Genomic DNA, 22,095 nt, shown 5'->3' with positions numbered 1-22,095 from the left:
ACTGGTTTTCTCTATCGTTTTCATATCCTGCATTCCACTTGAGTCTGCCTCTTACTTATTGCTTCCTTCCTCTGCTGTCTTTGGGTTTAGTCTGCTCTTTTTTCTAGTTCCTTCATTTGTGAAGTGAGGCTATTGAGTTCAAGTCTTTCTTGTTTTTTAATATAAGCATTTACAGCTATAAATTTCCTCCTCAGCACTGCTTTCACTGCGTCCCGTATGCAGGTATGTTGTGGTTTTGTTTTCATTCATCTCTAAATAATTTGTAAATTCGTTTTTTATTTCCTCTTTGATCGTTTGCTTATTTAGAAATGTGTTGTGTAATTTACACAATTTTGTGAATTTTTATTTTTCCTTTGGTTATTGATTTCTAACTTCAACTTCCTGTGGTCATGTCATATTTTCTATGATATCGATCTTTTAAAATCTCTTGAGACTCAGTGGCTGAAAATGTAGTCTACCTTGGAAAATGAGAATACCCCATGTACGTGTCATTGTTGGGTAGAGTGTTAGGTGCTGTCTGTTAGATCTGGTTGTTTTTATTGTTGTTTGAGTCTCCGTTTCCTTACTTACGGGTTTCCCAGGTGGCTCAGTGGTAAAGAACCTGCCTGCACTGCAGGAGCCCTACGTTCGTTCCCTAGGTCAGGGAGACGCCCTGGAGAAGGGGACGGCTGCCCACTCCAGTCTTCTTGTCTGGACAATTCCATGGCGATGCAGTCCATGGGGCTATGTTGTGGTTGTTGTAGCCATTACTGAGTGGGATAGTCAAACCTCCAGCCGTTACTGTAGAACCACTGTCCATCTCTCCCTTCAGTTCTGTTAGTTTTTCTTCATGTATTTTCACGGTCTATGGGTATTTTAATGTGGATGCTTGTATTGTTACGTCTTCCTGCTGCATCAGGAATAGCGTATCACCCTTGGTCTCTTAGAACCACTTTTCATTTGCGTTCTGTTTTGTCTGATACTAATGTAGCCACCCTTGCTGTGTTTTCATTACTGTTTGAATGGAGCATCTTTCTCTGTCCTTTCCATTGCAACCTGTTTACATCTTTAAAAGCAGTCTCCTGCAGACAGCATGTAGTTGGACCGTGTGTTTTTATTCATTCTGCCCGTCTCTCTGTCTTCTGCGTTTCTTCTGCCCATAGAGAGAGGAGGTGAGGGACTCGTAAACTCAGCGTGTCCTGCTGCTCTGCCCAGCAGTGTGTTCATCAGCTGCTTCACAAGCTGCCTTTGTCTCTAGTGTGGGCCTGCCGTGCCCCCGCCCCTCGCCTGGGTCTCTAGTGTGGGCCTGCCGTGCCCCCGCCCCTCGCCTGGGTCTCTAGTGTGGGCCTGCCGTGCCCCCGCCCCTCGCCTGGGTCTCTAGTGTGGGCCTGCCGTGCCCCCGCCCCTCGCCTGGACCGAGCACCCGTCCGTGTGGTTGTCAGAGCTGCTCCCTCTGTTGGGAGGGAGGGCCCTGCATCGCAGTCGGTGGCCGCCTGCAGTGTGGACCTGAGTCTTCTGCCTCGGGGTCCCAGGCGCGTCTCGAGCTTACGGGGAGATGCTGGGTCCCGTTGCTGGTCACAGTGCTGCTGGAGAGTTCCTGCTGCCCCTCCTTCTGTTTGGTGAACGATTACTATTTTTACTTCTTCCAGTTTGTCCCCTTGGATCCACCTCACTTAGGAGACTGATTGTGTGAGCTATTCCATCACGAGTCAACATCTGTGTTTTGTAATCTCTCATTTCGGTGAATTATGAAGTGTTATTTTTGTTGTTCGTACAAGATCTTTTGCTGAGCATTATTTGATGCACTAATCAAACCATCTTGAACTGTGGACACTGTTGGTAAGATTGTGTTTGTTGCTTTCATAGTCTCGCCTCAAGGAACTGGAGCGAGAAGCCCATTTTGTTGCAGGAGAACGGTTTCTTATCACGAGTAATCATCAGCTTCGAGAGGTAAAGCTGAGTTTTGGTTCTTTGGTAGAACATGCTTCCTATTCATGGGTTAAGGGGAGATTTATTCTGAGTTTATGAGCATTATTCTATGTGGCTGTCTGAAAAGTACGTAGGTGGCTCGTGTTCTTTCTCGCTGAGATTCATCACTTCAAGGCCCCTAAATCCGAGAGCAGAACCGAGTCAGGACCTACGCATTTGGGAGCACCTGATCAGAGGCCAGCTGCTGGCCTCTGTGATGGTGACATGCAGGTCCTCTGAGGGCTAGGACCGCTCGCCACGGGCCGTTGCCTCTGTTGTAGATCCTGTTTGGCAAGCTGCGGCTGCACCTGCTGTGCCCACAGGACGCGCTCCCCACGACGGGGCTGCGGAGACTCCCGTCCACGTCGGAAGCTGTGGTAAGGTTCGACAGTGTCCCCTTGCTCTCTGAAAGAGCAGCACATCCACACGGCAAGCGAGTCCCTCTCAGCCCCTGGGCTCCTCGTGGTAGATGAGCCTGCAGCAACCTCCACAGAGCAATTCCATTCAGTCATTTCCTTCTGTAGCAGGAGAGGGGTCCCTGCCCCAAGGTTGCCCTTCAGGCTTTTACGGTACAGTTTTCCAGTGGCAGTAAATTAGGTTGATTTCCTGCAAAGACAATTTGATGGACTTTTGTCCTGAAAACCAAATTCTTGACCATCTGGTCATGACCTCTCAGTGTCATTCCCTCGTAAGAGACTGGAAATAGGGGGAGTCATCACTTGCCTTCTTTCCCCAAGCTCACTTTAGAAAGTCTGGCTGTCCTTCTCTTGGGAGGAGTGCGTTTCTAAGAAGACGGAGGCTAGGGAGACGTACTCTGATTCAGTGGCAGAGAATGAGTAGATGTCCAGAATCCAGGAAGTGGCGCCCGCAGAAGCCTGCAGGGAGGAGGTTGGCAGCTCGGCGAGATGACCTGCGTTGCTCCTGCACGTGCCGCCATGCAGGCCCCGGTCCCTCTCTGCGCCTTGTCCCGCTCGGACTTTGTAGCCGCGGAAGGTTTCCTTCCAGACTGCCCTGTGCATGCTGCCCCTCCAGCCCCCACCTTCGGTTCACCTCAGCCCCGGCAGAGCTGTGTGCTTGCTGACCGTCCCCTGACCCAGCCCTCAGTGGCTGGACAGCAGTTACCAAGGGACCCCTCCTCCCCTTGCCCCCAGAAGGACCGCTCCCTGGTGGGACTTGACTCTGCCCCCTGCCTGAGTCATCCCCACCCTGGTGAGCAGCCGCCTCCTGTGTCCTCAGAGCCGGCAGTGACCCTCCCTTGCTGCTGATGCACCACATCCGGGCAGAAGGGTCTTTTAAAGCCCGAGAAGTCACAGTGCTGCCCTGCCTTCGGCTCTCCACGGCACTCAGAGTGAGATCCCGGCTCTCTAGTGTGTCCACCGCCCACGCCTGGGGGTCTGGGCCCAGTCCTTCCTTCTCCGCCTCATGCCACACTCCCAGCACCAGTGAGCACACTTCCCACAAGCTCCCTCCTCAGGCTGGAGGCTCCCTGTGGGTTTTGCTCAGCTGGCTTCTGACTGTCAGCTGAAGTACTGCTTCTAGAAAGACCTCCTCGTCACAGATGCCTGTCAGGCCCCCGGTTGCAGCCACTTCCTTCACCTTGATTTGTTTTCTGCTCACACCTTGCCATGCTGGTGGGAATGTAAATGGATGCAGCTAGTGGAGAACCCTATGAAGGTTCCTTAAAAACCTACAAATAGAACTACCATTCGACGCAGCAACCCCACTCCTCGGCGTACACCTGAGAAAAGCGTAACTGGAAAAGATGCATGCACTGTGGTATCCATTGTGACACTATTCACGGTAGCCAAGACACGGAGGCACCCTAACTGTCCATCCGCAGAGGGATGGGCAAAGACGACGTGGCCCGCGTGCACAGAGGGAGACCGCTCAGCCATGAAAAAGAGCGGACGGGGACTTCCCTGCTGGCCCTTGTGGTTGAGACTCCTGGCTTCCACTGCAGGGGGATGGGTTTGATCCCTGGTTGAGATACTAAGATCCCACATGCCGCATGGAGCAGCCAAAGAATAAAAATATGCAGAAGTCATTAAAAAGAATTCTTTTAGGAAAAGAATGCATGAAATACTGCCATTTGGAACACCGTCGATGGACCTAGAGATTACCATACTGAGTGATGGCAGTCAGACAGAAGAAGACAAACGCCATATCACTCATGGAACCTACTGCTTTAAAAATGATACAAATTACCTTAGTTATAAAATAGAAACAGACTCACAGACACTGAAAGCACACTTATGGTTACCAAAGGGGAAAGGGTAGCAAGTGAGGAATAATCAGGACTTGGGTGAATATACATGTACTACGGTACATAACATGGCATCCGGTCCCATCACTTCATGGCAAATAGATGGGGAAACAATGGAAACAGTGAGAGACTTTATTTTGGGGGGCTCCAAAATCACTGCAGATGGTGACTGCAGCTATGAAATTAAAAGACACTTGCTCCTTGGAAGAAAAGCTGTGACCTACCTAGACAGCATATTAAAACGCAGAGACGTTACTTTCCCAACAAAGGTCCATCTAGTCAAAGCTATGGTTTTTCCAGTAGTCATGTGCAGATATGAGAGTTGGACCATAAAGAAAGCTGAGCACCAAAGAACTGAAACTTTTTAACTGTGGTATTGAAAAAGATTCTTGAGAGTCCCTTGGACTGCAAAGAGATTCAGCCAGCCAATCCTAAAGGAAATCAGTCCTAAATTTTCATTGGAAGGACTGATGCTAATGCTGAAGCTCCAACACTTTGGCCTCCTGATGAGAAGAACTGACTCATTGGAAAGATCCTGATGGTGGGAAAGATTGAAGGCAGGAGGAGGGATGAGATGGTTGGATGGCATCATTGACTCAATGGACATGAGTTTGAGTAGGCTCTTGGAGTTGGTGATGGACAGGGAAGCCTGGTGTGCTGCAATCCATGGGGTCGTGAAGAGTCAGACAAGACTGAGCTATTAAACTGAACTGATATATAACACTGGGGAAGGAAATGGCAACCCACTCCAGTATTCTTGCCTGGAGAATTCCATGGACAGAGGAGCCTGGTGGGCTGCAGTCCATGGGGTCCAGACAGTCGAACATGGCTGCGTGACTAACACATATATATAACATAGATGACCGACAAGAACTCCTGTGCATAGCACAGGGCACTGTACTCAGCATCCTGTGATAGCCTATATGAGGAAAGAGTCTAAAAAAGAAGCAATAAATGTGTGTGAGTGACCAGATTACTGTACACCTGGCTCTAATGCAACACTGTAAGGCAACTATATGCCAATAAGATTTTTTGAAAAGAAAATAAACTTGCCTAGTTACTTGTTTGCTATTCCAGTAGGATGTAGGTTGCACAGATCAGAGACTCCACCTGCCTTGTTTGCGACGTCCCCAGAGCCAGATGGCCTAGAACTAGCCCTTACTGGGGCTGTTTGTTCACAGAGTGTGGCCAGGGCAGGGAGCAGGACCACCATGCTGAAGAGTCTGGGTGGGCTTCAGCGCCACATGGCAGCGTGCCCTCGAGCTCCAGGAGTGGTGCGACCTGAGAGAGCCATAACTGTCCCCTCGGGCTGCACCCAAGCTGGGGGTCTCGGCCTGATTTATTCTGTGTCCAGGCACCCTCTCCCTCTCCTGCGTTGCTCCTCAACTCTTCCTGACAACCAGCAGCAGAGGAGGAAATGTGCTTCTCCCCTGTGCCGAGGTGTTTTCCTGTGGATGGGATGAAGACAATGCCCTGCAGCTTTCTTCACAAAGACATAGTCAACATGAACCATATTCCGCTAGCCTTGCTGGCAAATAGATGGGGAAAAAGTGGAAACAGTGGCAGAATTCACTTTTCTTGGTCTCCAAAATCACTGTGGATGGTGACTACAGCCAAGAAATTAAAAGATGGTTGCTCCTTGGAAGAAAAGCTATGGCCAACCTAGATAGCATATTAAAAAGCAGAGACATCACTTTGCCAACAAAGATCTGTCTAGTCAAAGCTATAGTTTTTCCAGTGGTCATGTACAGATGTGAGAGTTGGACCATAAAGAAGGCTGAGCACCAAAGAATTGATACTTTTGAATTGGGGTGCTGGAGAAGACTCTTGAGAGTCCCTTGGACAGCAAGGAGATCCAACAGTCAATCCTAAAGGAAATCAATCCTGAATATTCATTGGAAGGACTGAAACTGAAGCTCCAATACTTTGGCTATCCGATGTGAAGAACAAAGTCAGTAGGAAAAGACCCTGATGCTGGGAAAGATTGAGGGCAAGAGAAGGGAACCACAGAGGATGAGATGTTGGATGGCATCACCAACTCAGTGGAAGTGAGTCTGAGCAAACTTTGGGAGATAGTGAAAGAAGGGCAGCCAGGTGTGCTGCAGTTCATGGGGTCACGAAGAGTCGGACATGACTCAACAGCTGAAAAGTGAAGTGAAAGTCACTCAGTGTCTCCAGCTCTTTGTGACTCCATGGACTATGCAGTCCTGGGATTCTCCAGGCCAGAACACCAGAGTGGGTAGCCTTTCCTTTCTCCACAGGACATTCCCAACCCAGGGATTGAACCCAGGTCTCCCACATTGCCGGCGGCTTCTTTACCAACCGAGTCACAAGGGAAGCCCAGGAACACTGGAGTGGGTAGCCTATCCCTTCTCCAGCGGATCTTCCCAACCCAGGAATCGAACCAGGGTCTCCTGCATTGCAGGCAGATTCTTTACCCACTGAGCTATCAGGGAAGCAACAACTGAACAACTTACTTAACTGGGGAAGTCATACTATTCTGTACATTTAAAAAGATGACTCTTCTCTGGGTAACACGTGCACATGATTCCCAATTGAAAACTGACTCCTCTGCTTCCCTTCTCCCTTCCTGTCCCCCATGCCTGCCCCGTCCCCCAGCACTGAAAGGGGTGTAGACCAGTGGTGAGACGGACGGCCTAGATCAGCAAGGAAGGGTGCAACTGTGAGCTTAGGTGTGGTTTTATTAGACCTTGTTTTTAGTTTCAGGTTCACGAGAGAGCTGAGCAGAAGGTACTAGAAGTCTCATATACCCCCTGCCCCTCTGTAACACACAGTCCCCCTACCACCAGCATGCCCCACCAGGGGGTACGTTTGTTGCAGAGGATGAGCCCGTCATGACACGTCATCGTTCCCAAAGTGTAGTCTGCACTGGGGTCACTCGGTGTCACGTGGGCTCAGAGACGTTCGGCGACAGGTGTCCACCGTTGCAGCATCGCGCAGAGTGGTTTCACCACCCTAAACGTCCTCTGTTCCCCCTGTTCACCCTCCCCTCCACCCCGGCAACCACTGTTTCCATAGCTTTGTCTTTTCCAGAGTATCATATAGGAGTTAGTTATTATGTGGCCTTTTCAGATTTGATTCTTTCAGCTAGTGATATGTGCTTAAGGTTCTTCCATGTCTTTTCAGAGCTCATTTCTTTTTAACAGAGTCCTATTCCATCTATTTACCTACTGAGGGATGTCTTAGTTGCTTCCAAGTTTTGGCAATTATGAATGAAGTTGTTTAACACTCATGTGCAGGTTTTCCTGTGGATATAAGTTTCCGTCTCATTTGAGTAGATAATTTCTGGATGGTTTTGTGAGAAACCACCAAACTGTCTTCCAAGGTGGCTGCACCATTTGCATCCCCCCAGCAGTGACAAGAGTTCCTGCTGCCCACGCCCTCGCCAGCACGTGGCGGTGTCCGTGTCCTGGATTTTGACCAAGACCACCCTTGGGGCTTCCGTGGCCATCCAGTGGTTAAGATACTACACTTCCACTTCAGGGCACGCAGGTTCAAGCCCTGGTTAGGCAGCCAAGTTCCCACAAGCCATGTGCCCAACAATAAACAAGCGCAAATTAAAGGTAGAAAGAGTGCCCTTGCAGCCGGTTGGAGAATGGAGGGAGCCCACTAACAGGCCTTGGCTGTGGCGTGGGCTCCGCTGGCTCCGTGTGCAGGTGCCGGTGGTGAGGTTGGGGCAGGGCAGACACGCCCAGAGCGTTTTGAGAGCAGAAGGGTGCTTCTGTAAGTGTGAGCTCACGTGAGTGTGAATGTGAGTGATTCCTGGTTATCCTAGTTCTGCACCTGAGCAGGTAGAGACGGCCGCTACCAGGAAGAACCAAGGGAGAAGCGGTTTCCTGGGCAGGGGCGAGGGGTGAAGACAAATGTGGGCACAGCTGTTGACACAGAGCAGCTGGGTCTGTGAGGAGACGGCTCGTGCAGGAGGTGCTCACTTGGACGTCGTCGCCCTGGGGGTCAGCCCTCCACGCTGGCAGGAGCTTTTGAGAACCCCTCCTGCCTAGACCCTCGACTAGGCCACAGAATCAGAGGCCGGGGGTGTGCGGCCCAGTCCCGACAGGCTTTTGAAGCTCTCCCACTGAGTCCATAAGCAGCCCGTACCGATAACCACAGAACTGAACGCTGAGAAACTGCCACATAGGGGTCAGAGAGAAGAGGCGCCAAGCAGAGGCTGCGGATTAGCCAGAGATGGAAAAGAACGTGGTGCCTGGAGCCAACAGAGGGAGCGTGTGATGAAGCGCTCGCAGTGACCGAGGCCGTCACTCTGCCTCTGACAGTCACCCGGCGCGGCAGGGCTGCATCCAGAGATCAAACACTCCATTCTCCTCAAGCGTGCCCAGACAGCTCGACTGGAGACATGCAGGGAGCCTGCGGTTAGAGTTCTTTCGTGAGTAAAGTATCAGGATAAAGAGAACGAGCTGATCTTAAGCAGTGTTCGTGGCCGCCTGTTCTCATGCGCTTTGATCCCCCGAGGGACGGCTTCTCTAAGAAGCTGCAGTGCTGGGTTGCACGGAGGCAGGACTCCTCCCGGGTAGAGCCTGCACAGGGGACTCCAGCGGTGGCCCTCCCGTTGCGCCCCTGTGGCTGGCCCGGGCTGTGTGTGGTCAGTCGTCTGCGAACAGAGCAGCACGGCCCTGGGGCTCACACCAGGGCCTCGCAGCTCTGTGGCCAGTTCTCCCCCAAAGGGACTCGCAGAGTCAAAGTGATCCTGATTCCCTAGCAGGACTTTTTGGTACAAACTGGCGAACCCAAACCCACATTTATATGGAGATGCCGAACGCTAGAAGAGCCAAGATGATCTTAAAAGCACTGCTGAGGGCCTCAGTCTGTTGGCTGTCAAGGTCCATCATAAAGCAATTGAGACTGAAAGTGGCTCGGCTGCGTCCAGCTCCTTGCAACCCCACAGACTAGAGTCCATGGGATTCTCCAGGCCAGAATACTGGAGTGGGTTGCCATGCCCTCCTCCAGGGGATCTTCCTGACCCAAGGATCAAACCCAGGCCTCCTGCGTTGCAGGCGGATTCTTTACCACTGAGCCACCAGGGCAGCCCCTCATTGCAAGGACCAACCTTAACACCGGATATTGAACAAAGGGAGCCCCACACAAAGAACACGTATCCTATTCCACTGATAGGAAGTTTAAAAAGTGGTAAAGACTGGTCTTGCTGGAGGAGGCCAGGGTGGTGGTTACCTCTGGGGGAGGGACAGAGACCTGTGTGGGAACCTGGAATGTTCCCTCTGGCAGTACCCAGGCATGTTCCCTTTGTGATAATTTAACAAACCTAGTTCATGGGATCTTGTACTTTCTGTATGTTGTACTTCGACTTTAAAAATTAAATTGAAAACGCGTAGTCACATCCCAGTGTTGCCTCCCCAGCTGGGTGCCCAGGTAGCTGTGTCTCAGGTGTTGGGTGTTCCGAAACTGTGGAGTCACGCAACTGTAGGCATTTTCCTCATTTACTCCTCCGCATGGTACTTACATGCCCTGGGTTTCGATTTCAGGGATTCAGATCTCAAGAGGAGTGTTCCTTCCGAGCTCGTGTGAAGTGCCTTTCGCTCCCATGTATACAGAAATGACTCTGTTAGGGGATTAAGACTATACACTTGAGTAACTGGGTTTGTTACAAGTCTTCATCTTGGAAAGTGTGCTCAAGATAGGCCATGCGTTATCAGGACTTTCTCCATCTGAAAAGGAGTGTTAAACTGTTCAAATTAAGCGAAGGAATTCTGTTGATGATATTTATTCTTATTTTTTAGTTAAATGCTCTGCAAGACCTTCATCCATTACCCAAAATAATTTTGGAATACAGGCAGGTAAGTTAGATTTATTTTTTCTGTTAGTATGTTGGTAAAAAAGGGGGCCCGCGTGACACCCAGAATCATCACGGAGGTAGCCCTGACCGCATCCTGAAGGGACAGTTTGTTCAGGCTGACCTCGTGCAAGCCCGGCTTCCTCTGCGTGGAGGCAACGTTCCTCGCGCGCCGGCCTGGCGCCGTGTGAGTCAGAGGCCTCCCCGGGCTCACTGGCTGCTGAGCACACCCCCGTTTCTAGCTGCCCTCCCAGCCCGCCGGTTTCTCCGTCGTGCCCCTGGCGTCTGTGCCCTCACGGCGGTTGCTGCCACTCGGCGTGGTGGTTTGCTGCTGTTCCTGTGAGGGCTGGGCAGCCGGAGGGGTGGGTGACGGTCGCCCCTGAACTAAGAGGCGCCGCGGCGACCCTGGGTGACGCTCCCGGGTGACGTCCCCGTTCTCTCTGCAGCTTTCCTGTAAAAAGCATCGTTAGGAGGAGCAGGGTGACATCTTTCTCTGTTGGCTGTCGTTGTTTGATCCTGGGCACCACACAAGGCCATTTCAGGGCCTCCTGGGGTTACCTGAGGGGACAGGCAATGAGCCACACCCAGCACGCTGAGAAGCACGGCTTTGACGCTTGTTCCTCGTTTAAGCGCTCAAACAGAGAAAGTGACCGTTTCTGTTTTACGATCTAGGTTCACAAGCTCAAGTCCACCTTTGTAGATGGCCTGCTGGCCTGCATGAAAAAGGTACCAAAGCTTAAAAATATATACATGTAGTGACTGGGAACGTGAGTCCCTTAGACACGAGTGCAGATACAAGTAGAATCTCTGTAAATAGTCTAAGATTCTTGAACCTGTGAGCCACAATTTTGTTATCATTCTGCTCTACAGCGTAAGTTGACATTTCACCTTAAAATCTCGTACTTATGTGGAAGCTCGGCCACCGACCACATGCTCTTCCGCCTGTTGCCGCGTGTCCTTTCCGCATTCCCTCGAGGGGGATGTTGTTTCAGTTCACGCATGAGAAGGCTGCAGTCCGAGGTGCTGTGGCTTGCATGAGGCTAATGGCGAGGGACAGCCCCCGCCCGTCAGGGGAGGGCAGCCCCTCCTCACGTCCACGCTGAGCCCCCCACGGCACGTCAGCCTTTGCACCGGTCGGGGAGAATCTCGGTCACCCTGACCACGTGTGGGAGTCCTGTAACCCCGAGGACCCTCGGGTTGGGAGTTCAGGGCCGTTGGCTCGGGTCTCCAGGGCAGCGCTCTGAGAGCTGTGTGCTGTAGGCAGAGACTGGGGGGCCAGCATGTGGGTGCCTCCACATGGCATCAGAACCTAAACCGATTCTTTCCCACTGATCAAGGGCGCCGTATCCTCCACGTGGAACCAGACGGGCACCGTGAGCGGAAGGCTGTCAGCGCAGCACCCGGTGAGTCAGCGCTGGGGAAGCGCCGTCTCTGTGAGGGAGGTTTCGCCTGGATGCGCGGCTGCCGGAGCACCTTTTGTTTCTGAAAGGAGAAAGAAAAGAAAGTGAAGTCGCTCAGTCGTGTCCGACTCTTTGCGACCCCATGGACTGTAGCCTTCCAGGCTCCTCCGTCCGTGAGATTGGCTTGCCATTTCCTTCTCCAGGAGATCTTCCTGACCCAGGGACTGAACCCAGGTCTCCCGCACTGCAGGCAGAGGCTTTGCCGCCGGAGCCACCAGGGGAGATTCTGAAAGGAGACCTCGTCCTGCTGGACCGTGTGGTTTTCTGCGTGTTAGTCCAGCTGTCACTTACTTAGCACGAGCTTAGTTTGGGGGGACTCGGTGGGGGATCGGACTCGTAACCCTTGGCCCTGTGGTCCCAAGCTGGTCTGCCTCACTCTCTCCACCTGCTTGCCCGCCTTGGTTCATCCAGGCTCTGGTTGTACCGGCTGAGGGGTGGGAGAGCACCCGCACACCCTTCTGGAAGCGTAGGCTCCTAACTGGCAGCTTTAACGGAACAAAAGCCTTGCTTGCACAAGGAAGCTTCCGAACATGGTCTTCTGTGGATTTCATTCCCAGCACCTCTTGGGCTGAGGCCCCTGCTTCTTCGGTGGGAGGGGGGCGGGGGGAGAGTGCAGCTGAGAATACAGAATTCTGTGTTCGGCTCTGGCTTTCGACATGGAGCCTGCAAAAGTGCTCGGCGGAACGAGGAAGTGTCAGGAACGCCCGCCAGAAAGTGCTGTTTTTTTTTTTTTTTTTCCTTTCAGAAGCTTCCCTTTAAATATCAAGACTCAGGAGTGTATTTTTCAGAGTTTATAATGTAAGGTATGCAGGTATGCTATACGGACAGGTCCATTTCACAGGGAGGCATGGGAACTCCTCGCGGCCTTGGAGGAAGTGCTGAGAGGGAGGCAAGCACCTCCTCCAAAAGGGCCTGGCTGGGCCCTCTGGGGGAGAAACGCACAGAATCCCAGGGACGGGGGAGCCTAGTAGGCTGCTGTCTATGGGGTCACACAGAGTCGGACACGACTGAAGCGACTTAGAAGGGGGTAGGCTGACACAAGCTGCAAGCCATGAGGCTGAGGCTTGCTTCTGGCCCAGAAGCCTGGGAGAAGGCAGTGTTTCCAGGAGCTCCAGGCCAAGACCGGGCATGAGCCTTGGGCAGGAACCCGAAGTGGCTCTCCTACCACGACTCCGTAGGCCCTAAGGGCCTGAGTAAGGGCTGGGCAGTCCATGGTCCCTGGGTCCCAGGTCCCCTGGTGTGGAAATGCAGGACTACCATGTTTGTCTGGTCTGAACAGGTCACGGTGGGGGCTGCAAAGTGGACAGTCCAAGGCCCAGTCCAGGACCTGCGTTTCAACAGATCAGCAATGTCAGGCAGAGCCAAGGCCAGAACCAGGTCGGCAGGGAAGGGGCCGTTGGATGTTGGCCGTGGTGTGACAACTGGCTTCATCAGCTGAAGCAGTGAGGGCAGGTAGCCCGAGGCTGCTGACGTGGGTCCCACCCCTTCCTGATACTGTGGGTCTGTAGGCTCCTCCGCGCAGATGCTACCCGGACTGGGAGGGGCATGACTGAGAAAAGTCAAGGAGAAAGGCTGGGCTTGGAGGACTGTCCGTCCTCTGCTGGGCGGTGCTTCCCCCCACGTCTAAACTGGTGATGAAAACACCGCTAGTCCACGTGTTCATCCAAATACCTTCAGTTGCAAGTGTCAGCAAATCAGACTAAATTGACCTCAAAAATCTCAGCATACCTGACTTAACTTCAGGGAAGGGCTGGCTTCAGGCAAGGTTTGATCTAGCAGTCAAAGTCATATGGGCAGTCCAGCTTCTGTCCCCCATCTCCCAGCCTCTTTCTCAGCATCTTAGCAGGTCTTAGGGATACCAGCTTAGTTTCTCTCCAATGGAAATGAGCAGTGTCTCTCCATGCCCGTTCCATGAAAGGAGGAGGAAACGCCCTTTGCAGATGCCCTCGGCAAGCATCTCTTTGCGTCTCTGTCTGGAATAGCCACTGGTCATCCTTGAGCTAGTCGCCGTGGCCAGAGGACAGGCTCTGCTGGCTGATGGAAAGTGGGGAGGGGGACCCTCGTGAAAATCGGAGTGCCGTTTTCTAAGGAAAAGGAAAAAGAGCTGCGAGGCCCAAAGCAAGTGGCAAGGTTATGGTATTTTTCATGTTCTTAGCAGAAATAAGGGTCACAAATTTTAAATCTACTACATACGTTTAATTTAATCAACGTCTCTTTGAATGCACTAGAAAGGGATACTTGTTACTTATCTTTTTGCTTCTAGTAGCGGATGCTCTAGTCTGCCCTTCAGTGTGCCAGTTGCTCTTACATTGTCGTTTGGTGAAGAGTCTCAGGAACTTGCCTTCAGGCTCAGACTGTGCCCCAGGAAGAGTCCTGCTCTCCCTGTCCAGTGTTTAAGCCCCGTGCTCATCTGTGCCTACCGGATGTCACAGTGGCTCGTTTGGAATAATCTAGTCTTGCTCTTTCCATTGTTGGTGTGTGAATTTTTCAGCTTTGCTTATGAATATCCCTCCCACGTGATAACATTTAAGTGAAAGTTGCTCAGTCTTGTCCAACTCTTTGCAACCCCATGGACTATACAGTCCTTGGAATTCTCCAGGCCAGAACACTGGAGTAGGTAGCCCTTGCCTTCTCCAGGGGATCTTCCCAACCCAGGGATGGAACCCAGGTCTCCCACATTGCAGGCGGATTCTTTCCCAGCTGAGCCACCAGGGAAGCCCAAGACTACTGGAGTGGGTAGCGTTTCCCTCCCCCCAGAGAATCTTCCCGACTCAGGAATTGAACCGGGGTCTCCTGCATTGCAGGCGGATTCTTCCCCAAACTGAGCTATCAGGGAAGCCCTGATATCACTTAAATATCTATCAAAATATTTACTAGCAAGATTCTCATAAGTTAGATAATTATGGCTAAATCTGCACCATTACTTGAACTCAAATGAGATTTTTAAACCTCTGTATTTTGTTATTTTAGTGACATTACTTTCCGTCTCTTATTTGGAATATAAAGGCCTGTCGCTTCATGGTCCTTGGACGAGTCACAGCCTTTCTGCGCACCTGCCTTCATGGGGCCCTGGCGGGTGGAGGTGATTAGGGGCAGGTACCACCAAGCCGCTCACACTGCTGATTTTTGTTCTATTCAAACTCATCTTTCAAAGCACTAGTTGTGACCTGCAGCTGAACAGACCTTCAGAGGCAAAGAGCCGGCCAGGAGAGGAGCCTGTTCTTGGAGTCACGCTGCCCGACCCCCGTGGCCGCACTCGGCCCAGCCTCCCTCCTCTGCTTGGCAGAGGCTCAGGCTCTCCCTGGTGGCCAGCGCTTGGCCCCGCTCCAGGCTGCCCGCGCTGTCCCCCTGGCTGGTGGGCCGGGTCTGTCCTTCCTCCGCAGGCAGCTCAGGCTCCTGTTCCCGTGGGGGCGGGACTGATCCTTCCCCAGCCCCCGCCTCCTTGCTGCTCTCCCCAGCCCCGCGGCCCTCCCTCCTCTGGGCCCCCTGCACACGCCCCTTCCCCACCAGTAGCTGCCCACTCACATGCTCAGACTCTCACATCTCTCTTTACTTAGCTCTCCTTCAGACCTCTCAAAAAAACCCCACCGAGTCGCAGTCCGTCTCAGACCCCTGGTCCCTCAGGCAGGACTGCACGTCCTGAGCACCAGCTCGCATGGGGTCCGCCTCCTGGTCTCCTCTCCTCTCCCCGCCTCCTCACCTCCCTCCATTCCCCCAGCCTCCTGGGCCGCAGCCTTGGAGCCTCTCAGGTGCCTGCCAGATGCTCTTCAGGCCCCTCTGCGGCCAAGGCTCTCAGGCTGAAGTCTGGACCCCGCTCCTCCGCCCGCCTCCCTTCTTGCGTCTCCTCGCTCACTCCCAGAACCGCGGAGCTCCTGCCCAGCTGACCGAAACCTCTGCCCTGGTGGAGCCTGGGGGTGGAGGGCCCGAGACCGACAGCAGACACGCTCAGCTAGCCGCAGTGTGGGAGGTGGTGAACCCTGGAGAACGCAGCGCAGGGGCGGGGCGGACCGAAAGCGCGGGACAAGGCAGCGCTCGGGGCAGCGCCGCGGGGGGAGGCGACAGCCGAAGGGAGCCCGCTCCTGGGGAGCTCGGTTCTTCATGGACCCCAACAGCCCCGGCGGGCGTCCCGCACAGCGCTCGGAAGACTGGGGAGCAGCTCCGCTGCAGAGCAGGGCAGAGGAAGCCGCGGCCCGCCCTGCGTCATCCGAGGGCGCTGCGGTCTCGGCGCCTGGGCTCCCATCGCCTCCGCGGCTGCCTGGAGCGTGGAACCTGCGCGCCGATGCGCCAGCCGCAGTCCTGAGCAGCGCGGCTACCTTCTCCACAGGTCAAACCGGACCCTGTTTTTGGCATTTTGCTAAAACAACTGCTGACATTCTGATAGATGCCCAAGGAGAGACCTCAGATGCCACCTCTGCACCTCGCCTGTCGCTGAACGTGGACTGAGGGCTGTTAGCACTGCGTTCTTCTAGATCAGTTCTCTGATTTTTCTTACACGCGCCTGAGTCCACTGTGAAGACAAATGCGGGCGAGTGCCCCGTCGTCACACACCACCCCCCCCCTGCCCCGGAGCAGCGGGCAGACGCTGAGGAAGGGACTCGCTGCGGAGCCCAGGCACTTCCCGCAGGGGATCTCAGTGACCTGGAGACTCTGGCGGGGTCTGCCACACAAAGGACTCGGAGGTGGTTTTCATTCATTTCAGTGTCCACATTAACAGCAGAAAATGTTATGCCCTACAGGAGAATGAAGTCCCACTTGCTTGCAGTTTCCATCGCTTGGGCACCTTTCCAGACAGTCCTCCTGACATGTGGTCGCGTCTGTGTGCCCACCATGCTGCACCCACTCTGCAGTGTCCCCGAGGCTCGTGGACCTGCCCACAGCCCGGTGGACCCGGGAGAGGGACATGGCCACCGATGGCGGGAGCCAGGTCTCTTGTGTTGGAGTAGGGAGGACTCTGGAGTGATCCACGTGGTGGTGGACAGAGCTGCAGGCAACGGGGTGGACTCCCGTTTACCTCCAGGCAGACACAGGTGGCCACACGCAGATGCCTTTAAACATACACGTCTCCTTGTTCTGTCAGCCTAGAGCACCCAGAGCAGTGACACCCCGGCAGAGAGCACACTCAGCACCCAGACCTCACGCCCGTTGGATCGTAGAAAAAGCAAGGGAGTTCCAGAAAAACATCTACTTCTGCTTCATTGACTATGCTAAAGCCTTTGACTGTGTGGATCAAAACAAACTGGAAATTTCTTCCAGAGATGGGAATACCAGGCCGCCTTGCCTATCCCCTGTGAAACCTGTATGCAGCTCAAGAAGCAACAGTTAGAACCAGACATGGAACAGCAGACTGGTTCCAAATTGGGAAAGGAGTACTTCAAGGCTGTATATTATCACCCTGCTGATTTAACTTCTATGCAGAATACATCATGAGACCTGCCAGACTGGATGAAGCACTAGCTAGAATCAAGATTGTGGGGAGAAATGTCAATAACCACAGATATGCAGCTGATGTGAAGAAGGCTGAGTGCTGAAGAATTGATGCTTTTGAATTGTAGTGTTGGAGAAGACTCTTGAGAGTCCCTTGGACTGCAAGGAGATCCAGCCAGTCCATCCTAAAGGAGACCAGCCCTGGGTGTTCTTTGGAAGGAATGATGCTGAAGCTGAAACTCTAGTACTTTGGTCACCTCATGCGAAGAATTGACTCATTGGAAGACTCTGATGCTGGGAGGGATTAGGGGCAGGAGGAGAAGGGGACGACAGAGGATGAGATGGCTGGATGGCATCACCAACTCGATGGACGTGAGTCTGAGTGAACTCCAGGAATTGGTGATGGACAGGGAGGCCTGGTGTGCTGCAATTCATGGTGTTGCAAAGAGTCGGACACGACTGAGCTACTGAACTGAACTGAATGGCAGAAAGTGAAGAGGAACTAAAGAACCTCTTGATAAAGTCAAAGAGGAGAGTGAAAAAGCTGGCTTAAAACTCAACGTGCAAAAAACTAAGATTATGGCATCCAGTCCCATAATTTCATGGCCAGTAGATGGGGAAACAGTGGAAACAGTGTCAGACTTTATTTTCTTGGGCTCCAAAATCACTGCAGATGGTGACTGCAGCCATGAAATTAAAAGACACTTACTCCTTGGAAGAGAAGCTATGACAAACCTAGACAGCACATTAAAGAGCAGAGACATTACTTTGCCAACAAAGGTCCATCTAGTCAAAGTTGTGGTTTTTCCAGTGGTCATGTACGGATGTGAGCGTTGGACCATAAAGAAGACTGAGTGCCCAAGAATTGGTGCTTTCGAACTGTGGTGTTGGAGAAGACTCTTGAGAGTCCCTTGGACAGCAAGGAGATCCAACCAGTCAATTCTAAAGGAAATCAACCCTTAATATTCATTGGAAGGACTGATGCTGAAGCTGAAGCTCCAGTACTTTGGCCACCTGATGCGAAGAACTGATTCTTTGGAAAAGACCCTGATGCTGGGAAAGGTTGAAGGCATGAGAAGAAAAGGGTGGCAGAAGATGAGATGGTGAGATAGCTTCACCAACTCAATGGACATGAGTTTGAGCAAACTGCAAGGGATAGTGGAGGACAGGGAAGCCTGGTGTGCTGCAGCCCATGGGGTCACAAAGCGTTGGACACGAGTGAGTGAACAACAACAAATCCTGTTTACAGTTGCATCAAAAATAATAAAACACCTATGAATAAGTTTAACAGAGGAAGTGAATTTGCACATCCTGAGAGGCAGCCCCTTGCTGGCTGGGTTCCGCCTTTGGCTGCTGCAGAGCTCCCTGTCTCTGTCCGCACCAGCAGTGCCCACGCCACGGCTGACCTCCACTCCCCTCCCCTGCCTCTGTCCTCTGCGCCGATGCCGTCGGATCAGTGAACACTCTCCCCAGGAGTCAGCTTCCTCAGGACACCACCCCTCTCACTTCATCTCTGGCTCTGCAGACAGAGGGCTGTGCTCAGAAACTCGATTTCAGAGAGAGCAGCCTAGAAAGGGGAAAATAAAACAGTACCTGTCCAGGGGAGAATGTAGCAAACACCGTTTCAGAGCAAGGCCGACGACAGCAGCGATGGGTCACGCCAGCAGCAGGCACCCTTGGCCTGCTGGCAGGAGGAGGGCGCTTATCTCGGAGGCCTCCCTCCCCAAGCCCACAGCCCTGGTCTAAACAGGAGAAAAACAGCAAGCAGGTCCCAGCTGAGGGAACCAGACGACTGGACGTGATGTGGGTCCTGGGTAGGGTCCTGGGGCAGAAAAAGGACTCCAGGTGAAAACTGGCGAAATCGGAATCAAGTATGGAATTGGTAATAATGTATTGACGCTGGTTTCTTAATTGTGTCAAATGCCCTAGAAACGTAAGATGCTAGCAATATAGGCAACCCAGTGAGGGGCCTGTACTGCGTTCCTAACTTTTCGGTAAGACTGTTCTACAGTAAAACAGTTACTTTTATTAAAAAAAATTACCTTGATAGAAGATTATATTTATAGAGTTTTTTATGTTCTCCATCAAAAGATTCTGGTTCTATCTTTAACAGCCGATTTAATTTTAATAACATCTCTAGACATATTTAGGACACTTCATTAAGGCAGTTCTGATTGAAAGTAATTTACTTTTTCTTATTTGGTGATTGTACCTTCCTCTAGTCTCTAGGTAGCATTAACAACATTTTTATCTGGCTTGTTTTAAGATTAACTTAAGGGAACTAAGCCTTAAACTCTTCTTTCCCTGCAACTTGACAGTGAAAGACGGTGTTCAAGGTTGAGGTTCTCTGCCAGAGTCAGATGCCAGAGCCTCCCTTCTGCTAACTGTGGGCAGAGTGGCTTCCGTGTAATAACAGAAAAGAAGACGCCATTTGAGATGAGTGAAAGTTGCCTGGGAATTGAGCTCACGTCTATCAGCCGTGGTGGGGGAAGAAAAAGCTATACCCTTCAAGCCCCTTCTTAGCATGCATTCTGTCATATGCTCAAAGGACAAAATATGCATTTTAACTTTCCTTAAAATGTTCAAACTACAGACTATTATATAGTGTGCTGTAGTGTATAAAGTGCGCTGTATGGGTTAGATTTTTAGTGAAGTTTCTGTTATTTTGGGGGGGCTTCCAAATTGGTGCGGTGGTAAAGCTTCCGCCTACCAACACAGGAAATGAGAGACCCAGATTCATTCCCTGGGTTGGGAAGATCCCCTGGAGTAGGAAATGGCAACCCGCTCCAGTATTCTTGCCTGGAAATTTCTATGGACAGAGGAACCTAGCGTGCTGCAGTCCATGGGGTCACAAAGAGTCGGACACCACAGTAAGCACTCACTGTTATTTGATTATTTGTTATATTGTAAAACATAAAAAGTAGCGCTTAATTATTTAAAAGTTTCCTTTATCTTTATCTAAAGGTAATCACATTTCTGCTTTCTCAGGACAAATAAGCTTCTTTATCCCTCTTTCCATTGGTAAAGCAACTTTCATTAAGCTGAAGTTTTATGGGCTGTGGAAGGGAAATGATTTTAGGAGCCGAGTCCTTGCTTGCCGGATGAACTTACACCAAGCTGTGCTCACCAAGAGCTTTTAGCCGAGCACGTTTAGTTACAGTCTGGTCCGATCCTAGTTTGACATGCTGTTAGTTAGAGACCATATTCTATTTTATACAACTACAGAGCCTGACAATACTCAGAGTGAGTTAATTTTGTAGATGTTCTTCAGAGAACATCTACAAAGTCTCTTCTACATCTTCAAAGTCTCTTCCTAGAAAATTGAAATGTTTTAATATGAAAGAGTGTTGGACTTTGTTGAATGCTTATGTCCTGTTGTGGTGGGGACGTGTTTTTGTCCTTTATCCTACTAACCTGGTGTACTATATTAATGTTTTTGGTTTTTGGTTTTGTTTTTGTTTTTTTGCATTTCTGAGATAAGCCCCCATTGGCTGCGTACAAACCCTTTTTGTCTGTTGCTAGTTTCAGCGTGCTGATGTTGACTGAGGCTCCTTGTGCCTGTTTGTGGAGGATGTTGTATTTGGTGTCTGGTCTTAGCATCAGGATAACCCTTCATAGAGTGGGTTGGCAGGCCCCTCACTCTGCCATTCTGGAAGTACCTTTCATTGCTAACTTTTTTTGAGAGTTCTTTTTTTTTTTTGGCCGTACTATGTGGCACGTGGAATCTAGTTCCCTGAACAGGGATTGAACCCATGACCCCTGCATGGGACGGCAGTCTTAGCCACTGAACCACCAGGGAAGTCTGAGAGTCTTATGTTTTGAATCCAACGTGATTTGCAAAAAACAAAAGTAAGTTTGATGGAGCCCAGTTTTTCATTTTCTTTATGGACCATTCTGAAGGGGTATATCTAAGAATTCTTTGTCTAATGCAAGATTACAAAGATTTTCTCTTAAATTCTCCTCTAAAAGTTTTAGAGTTTTGCATTTTACGTTTATATTTATAATCCATAATTTATAGAATCAGCTTGTTGATAACTAAGAAAAATACTGCTAGTATTTTAATTAGGATTGTATTGAATTTATAGATCAGTTTGGGAGTCATTGGCATATTAATGTTGAGTGTTCTGATCCATGAACATGGTATATCTTTCCATCTATTTAGGACTATTAATTTTTTTTATCAGGATTCTGTAGTTTTCAACATACAAGTTTATACCTGAATGTTTTGGGGGTGCTGTTATTAATATAAATGGCATTGTTTGTTTAATTTCAGTGTCTGATTACTCATTGGCACTATGTAAAGATTGAATTGATCTTTATATATTGACTCTACATCAATACTTTGGTCTACCCACCCAAACTGTGTTTCAGTGTTAGTTGTATTAAGTATTGGTACACATATGCATAATACATTGGCGTTAGTTATTTTGTTAGTGTTTAATGAAGTGCGGCACATTTTAGGGGCTTCCCTGGTCGTCCGATGGCAAAGACTCTGAGCTCCCAATGCAGGGAGCCCAGATTCCATCCCTGCTCAGGGAACTGGATCCCAGATGCCGTCCCTGAGAGTTCAAATGCCGCAGCTAAGACCTGGGGCAGCCGAATAAATAAGTATGTCTTTAGTTCTTCCAGTTTAGTGCTGCCGACCCATCTCTCTCCCCCTCCTCAGGCGTGCGTGCTCCGTCATATGACCCATGGACTGCAGCCCACCGGGCTCCTCTGTCCATGCGCTTTTCCAGGAAAAATACTGGAGTGGGTTGCCATTTCCTTCTCCAATAAAAAATATATATATTTTAAATGTAGAACATTTTAAATACTGTTAAATGATTCAGATTAAGAGAAGATATTTCAGCTAAGGCAGTTTCCCCTTTATTATTCGCAGAATATCCAAGGTATCTCCAAGCACCCAATTCAGATAACTAAACCTCAAAATTTTAAAGGTAACACATTTCTTTTTACTTCACAAAAATCTTGAGCAACGTTTTTTTAAAAGCCTGGAAATGTTTGTAATTGTTTTTCTATCTAAGTAACTGCTTTTCTTTCCTGAAGTTCTCCTCTGTGTTTGCGTGACCGGGATTTAAATATACACTGAAAAATAAAACCCAGCTAAAGTGGCACAGCCCCTCCCCTCTAGCGGTTTCTAAGTGAAAATGGATGAAAAATTACCACAGGGGAGT

The 22,095-nt window shown here is 50.8% G+C and overlaps 1 protein-coding gene across 1 annotated transcript in view; it reads left to right on the top strand.

Moving 5' to 3' along the window:
- Window positions 1-11,545, top strand: part of POLN (DNA polymerase nu) — a 52,440-nt gene extending 40,895 nt beyond the window's left edge. Inside the window, exons 8-12 of the mRNA XM_018049930.1 lie at window positions 1,846-1,929; window positions 2,229-2,324; window positions 9,985-10,041; window positions 10,710-10,763; window positions 11,375-11,545. Of these exons, the coding sequence (XP_017905419.1) occupies window positions 1,846-1,929; window positions 2,229-2,324; window positions 9,985-10,041; window positions 10,710-10,763; window positions 11,375-11,545 (462 nt within the window). The remainder of the gene's footprint in view (window positions 1-1,845; window positions 1,930-2,228; window positions 2,325-9,984; window positions 10,042-10,709; window positions 10,764-11,374) is intronic.

Source organism: Capra hircus, chromosome 6, assembly GCF_001704415.2.
Source record: "Capra hircus breed San Clemente chromosome 6, ASM170441v1, whole genome shotgun sequence".
In the NCBI taxonomy this organism is placed as follows: domain Eukaryota; kingdom Metazoa; phylum Chordata; class Mammalia; order Artiodactyla; family Bovidae; genus Capra; species Capra hircus.
The sequence above is the reverse complement of the archived record's forward strand: the minus strand, read 5'-3'. Positions and strand labels throughout refer to the sequence as shown.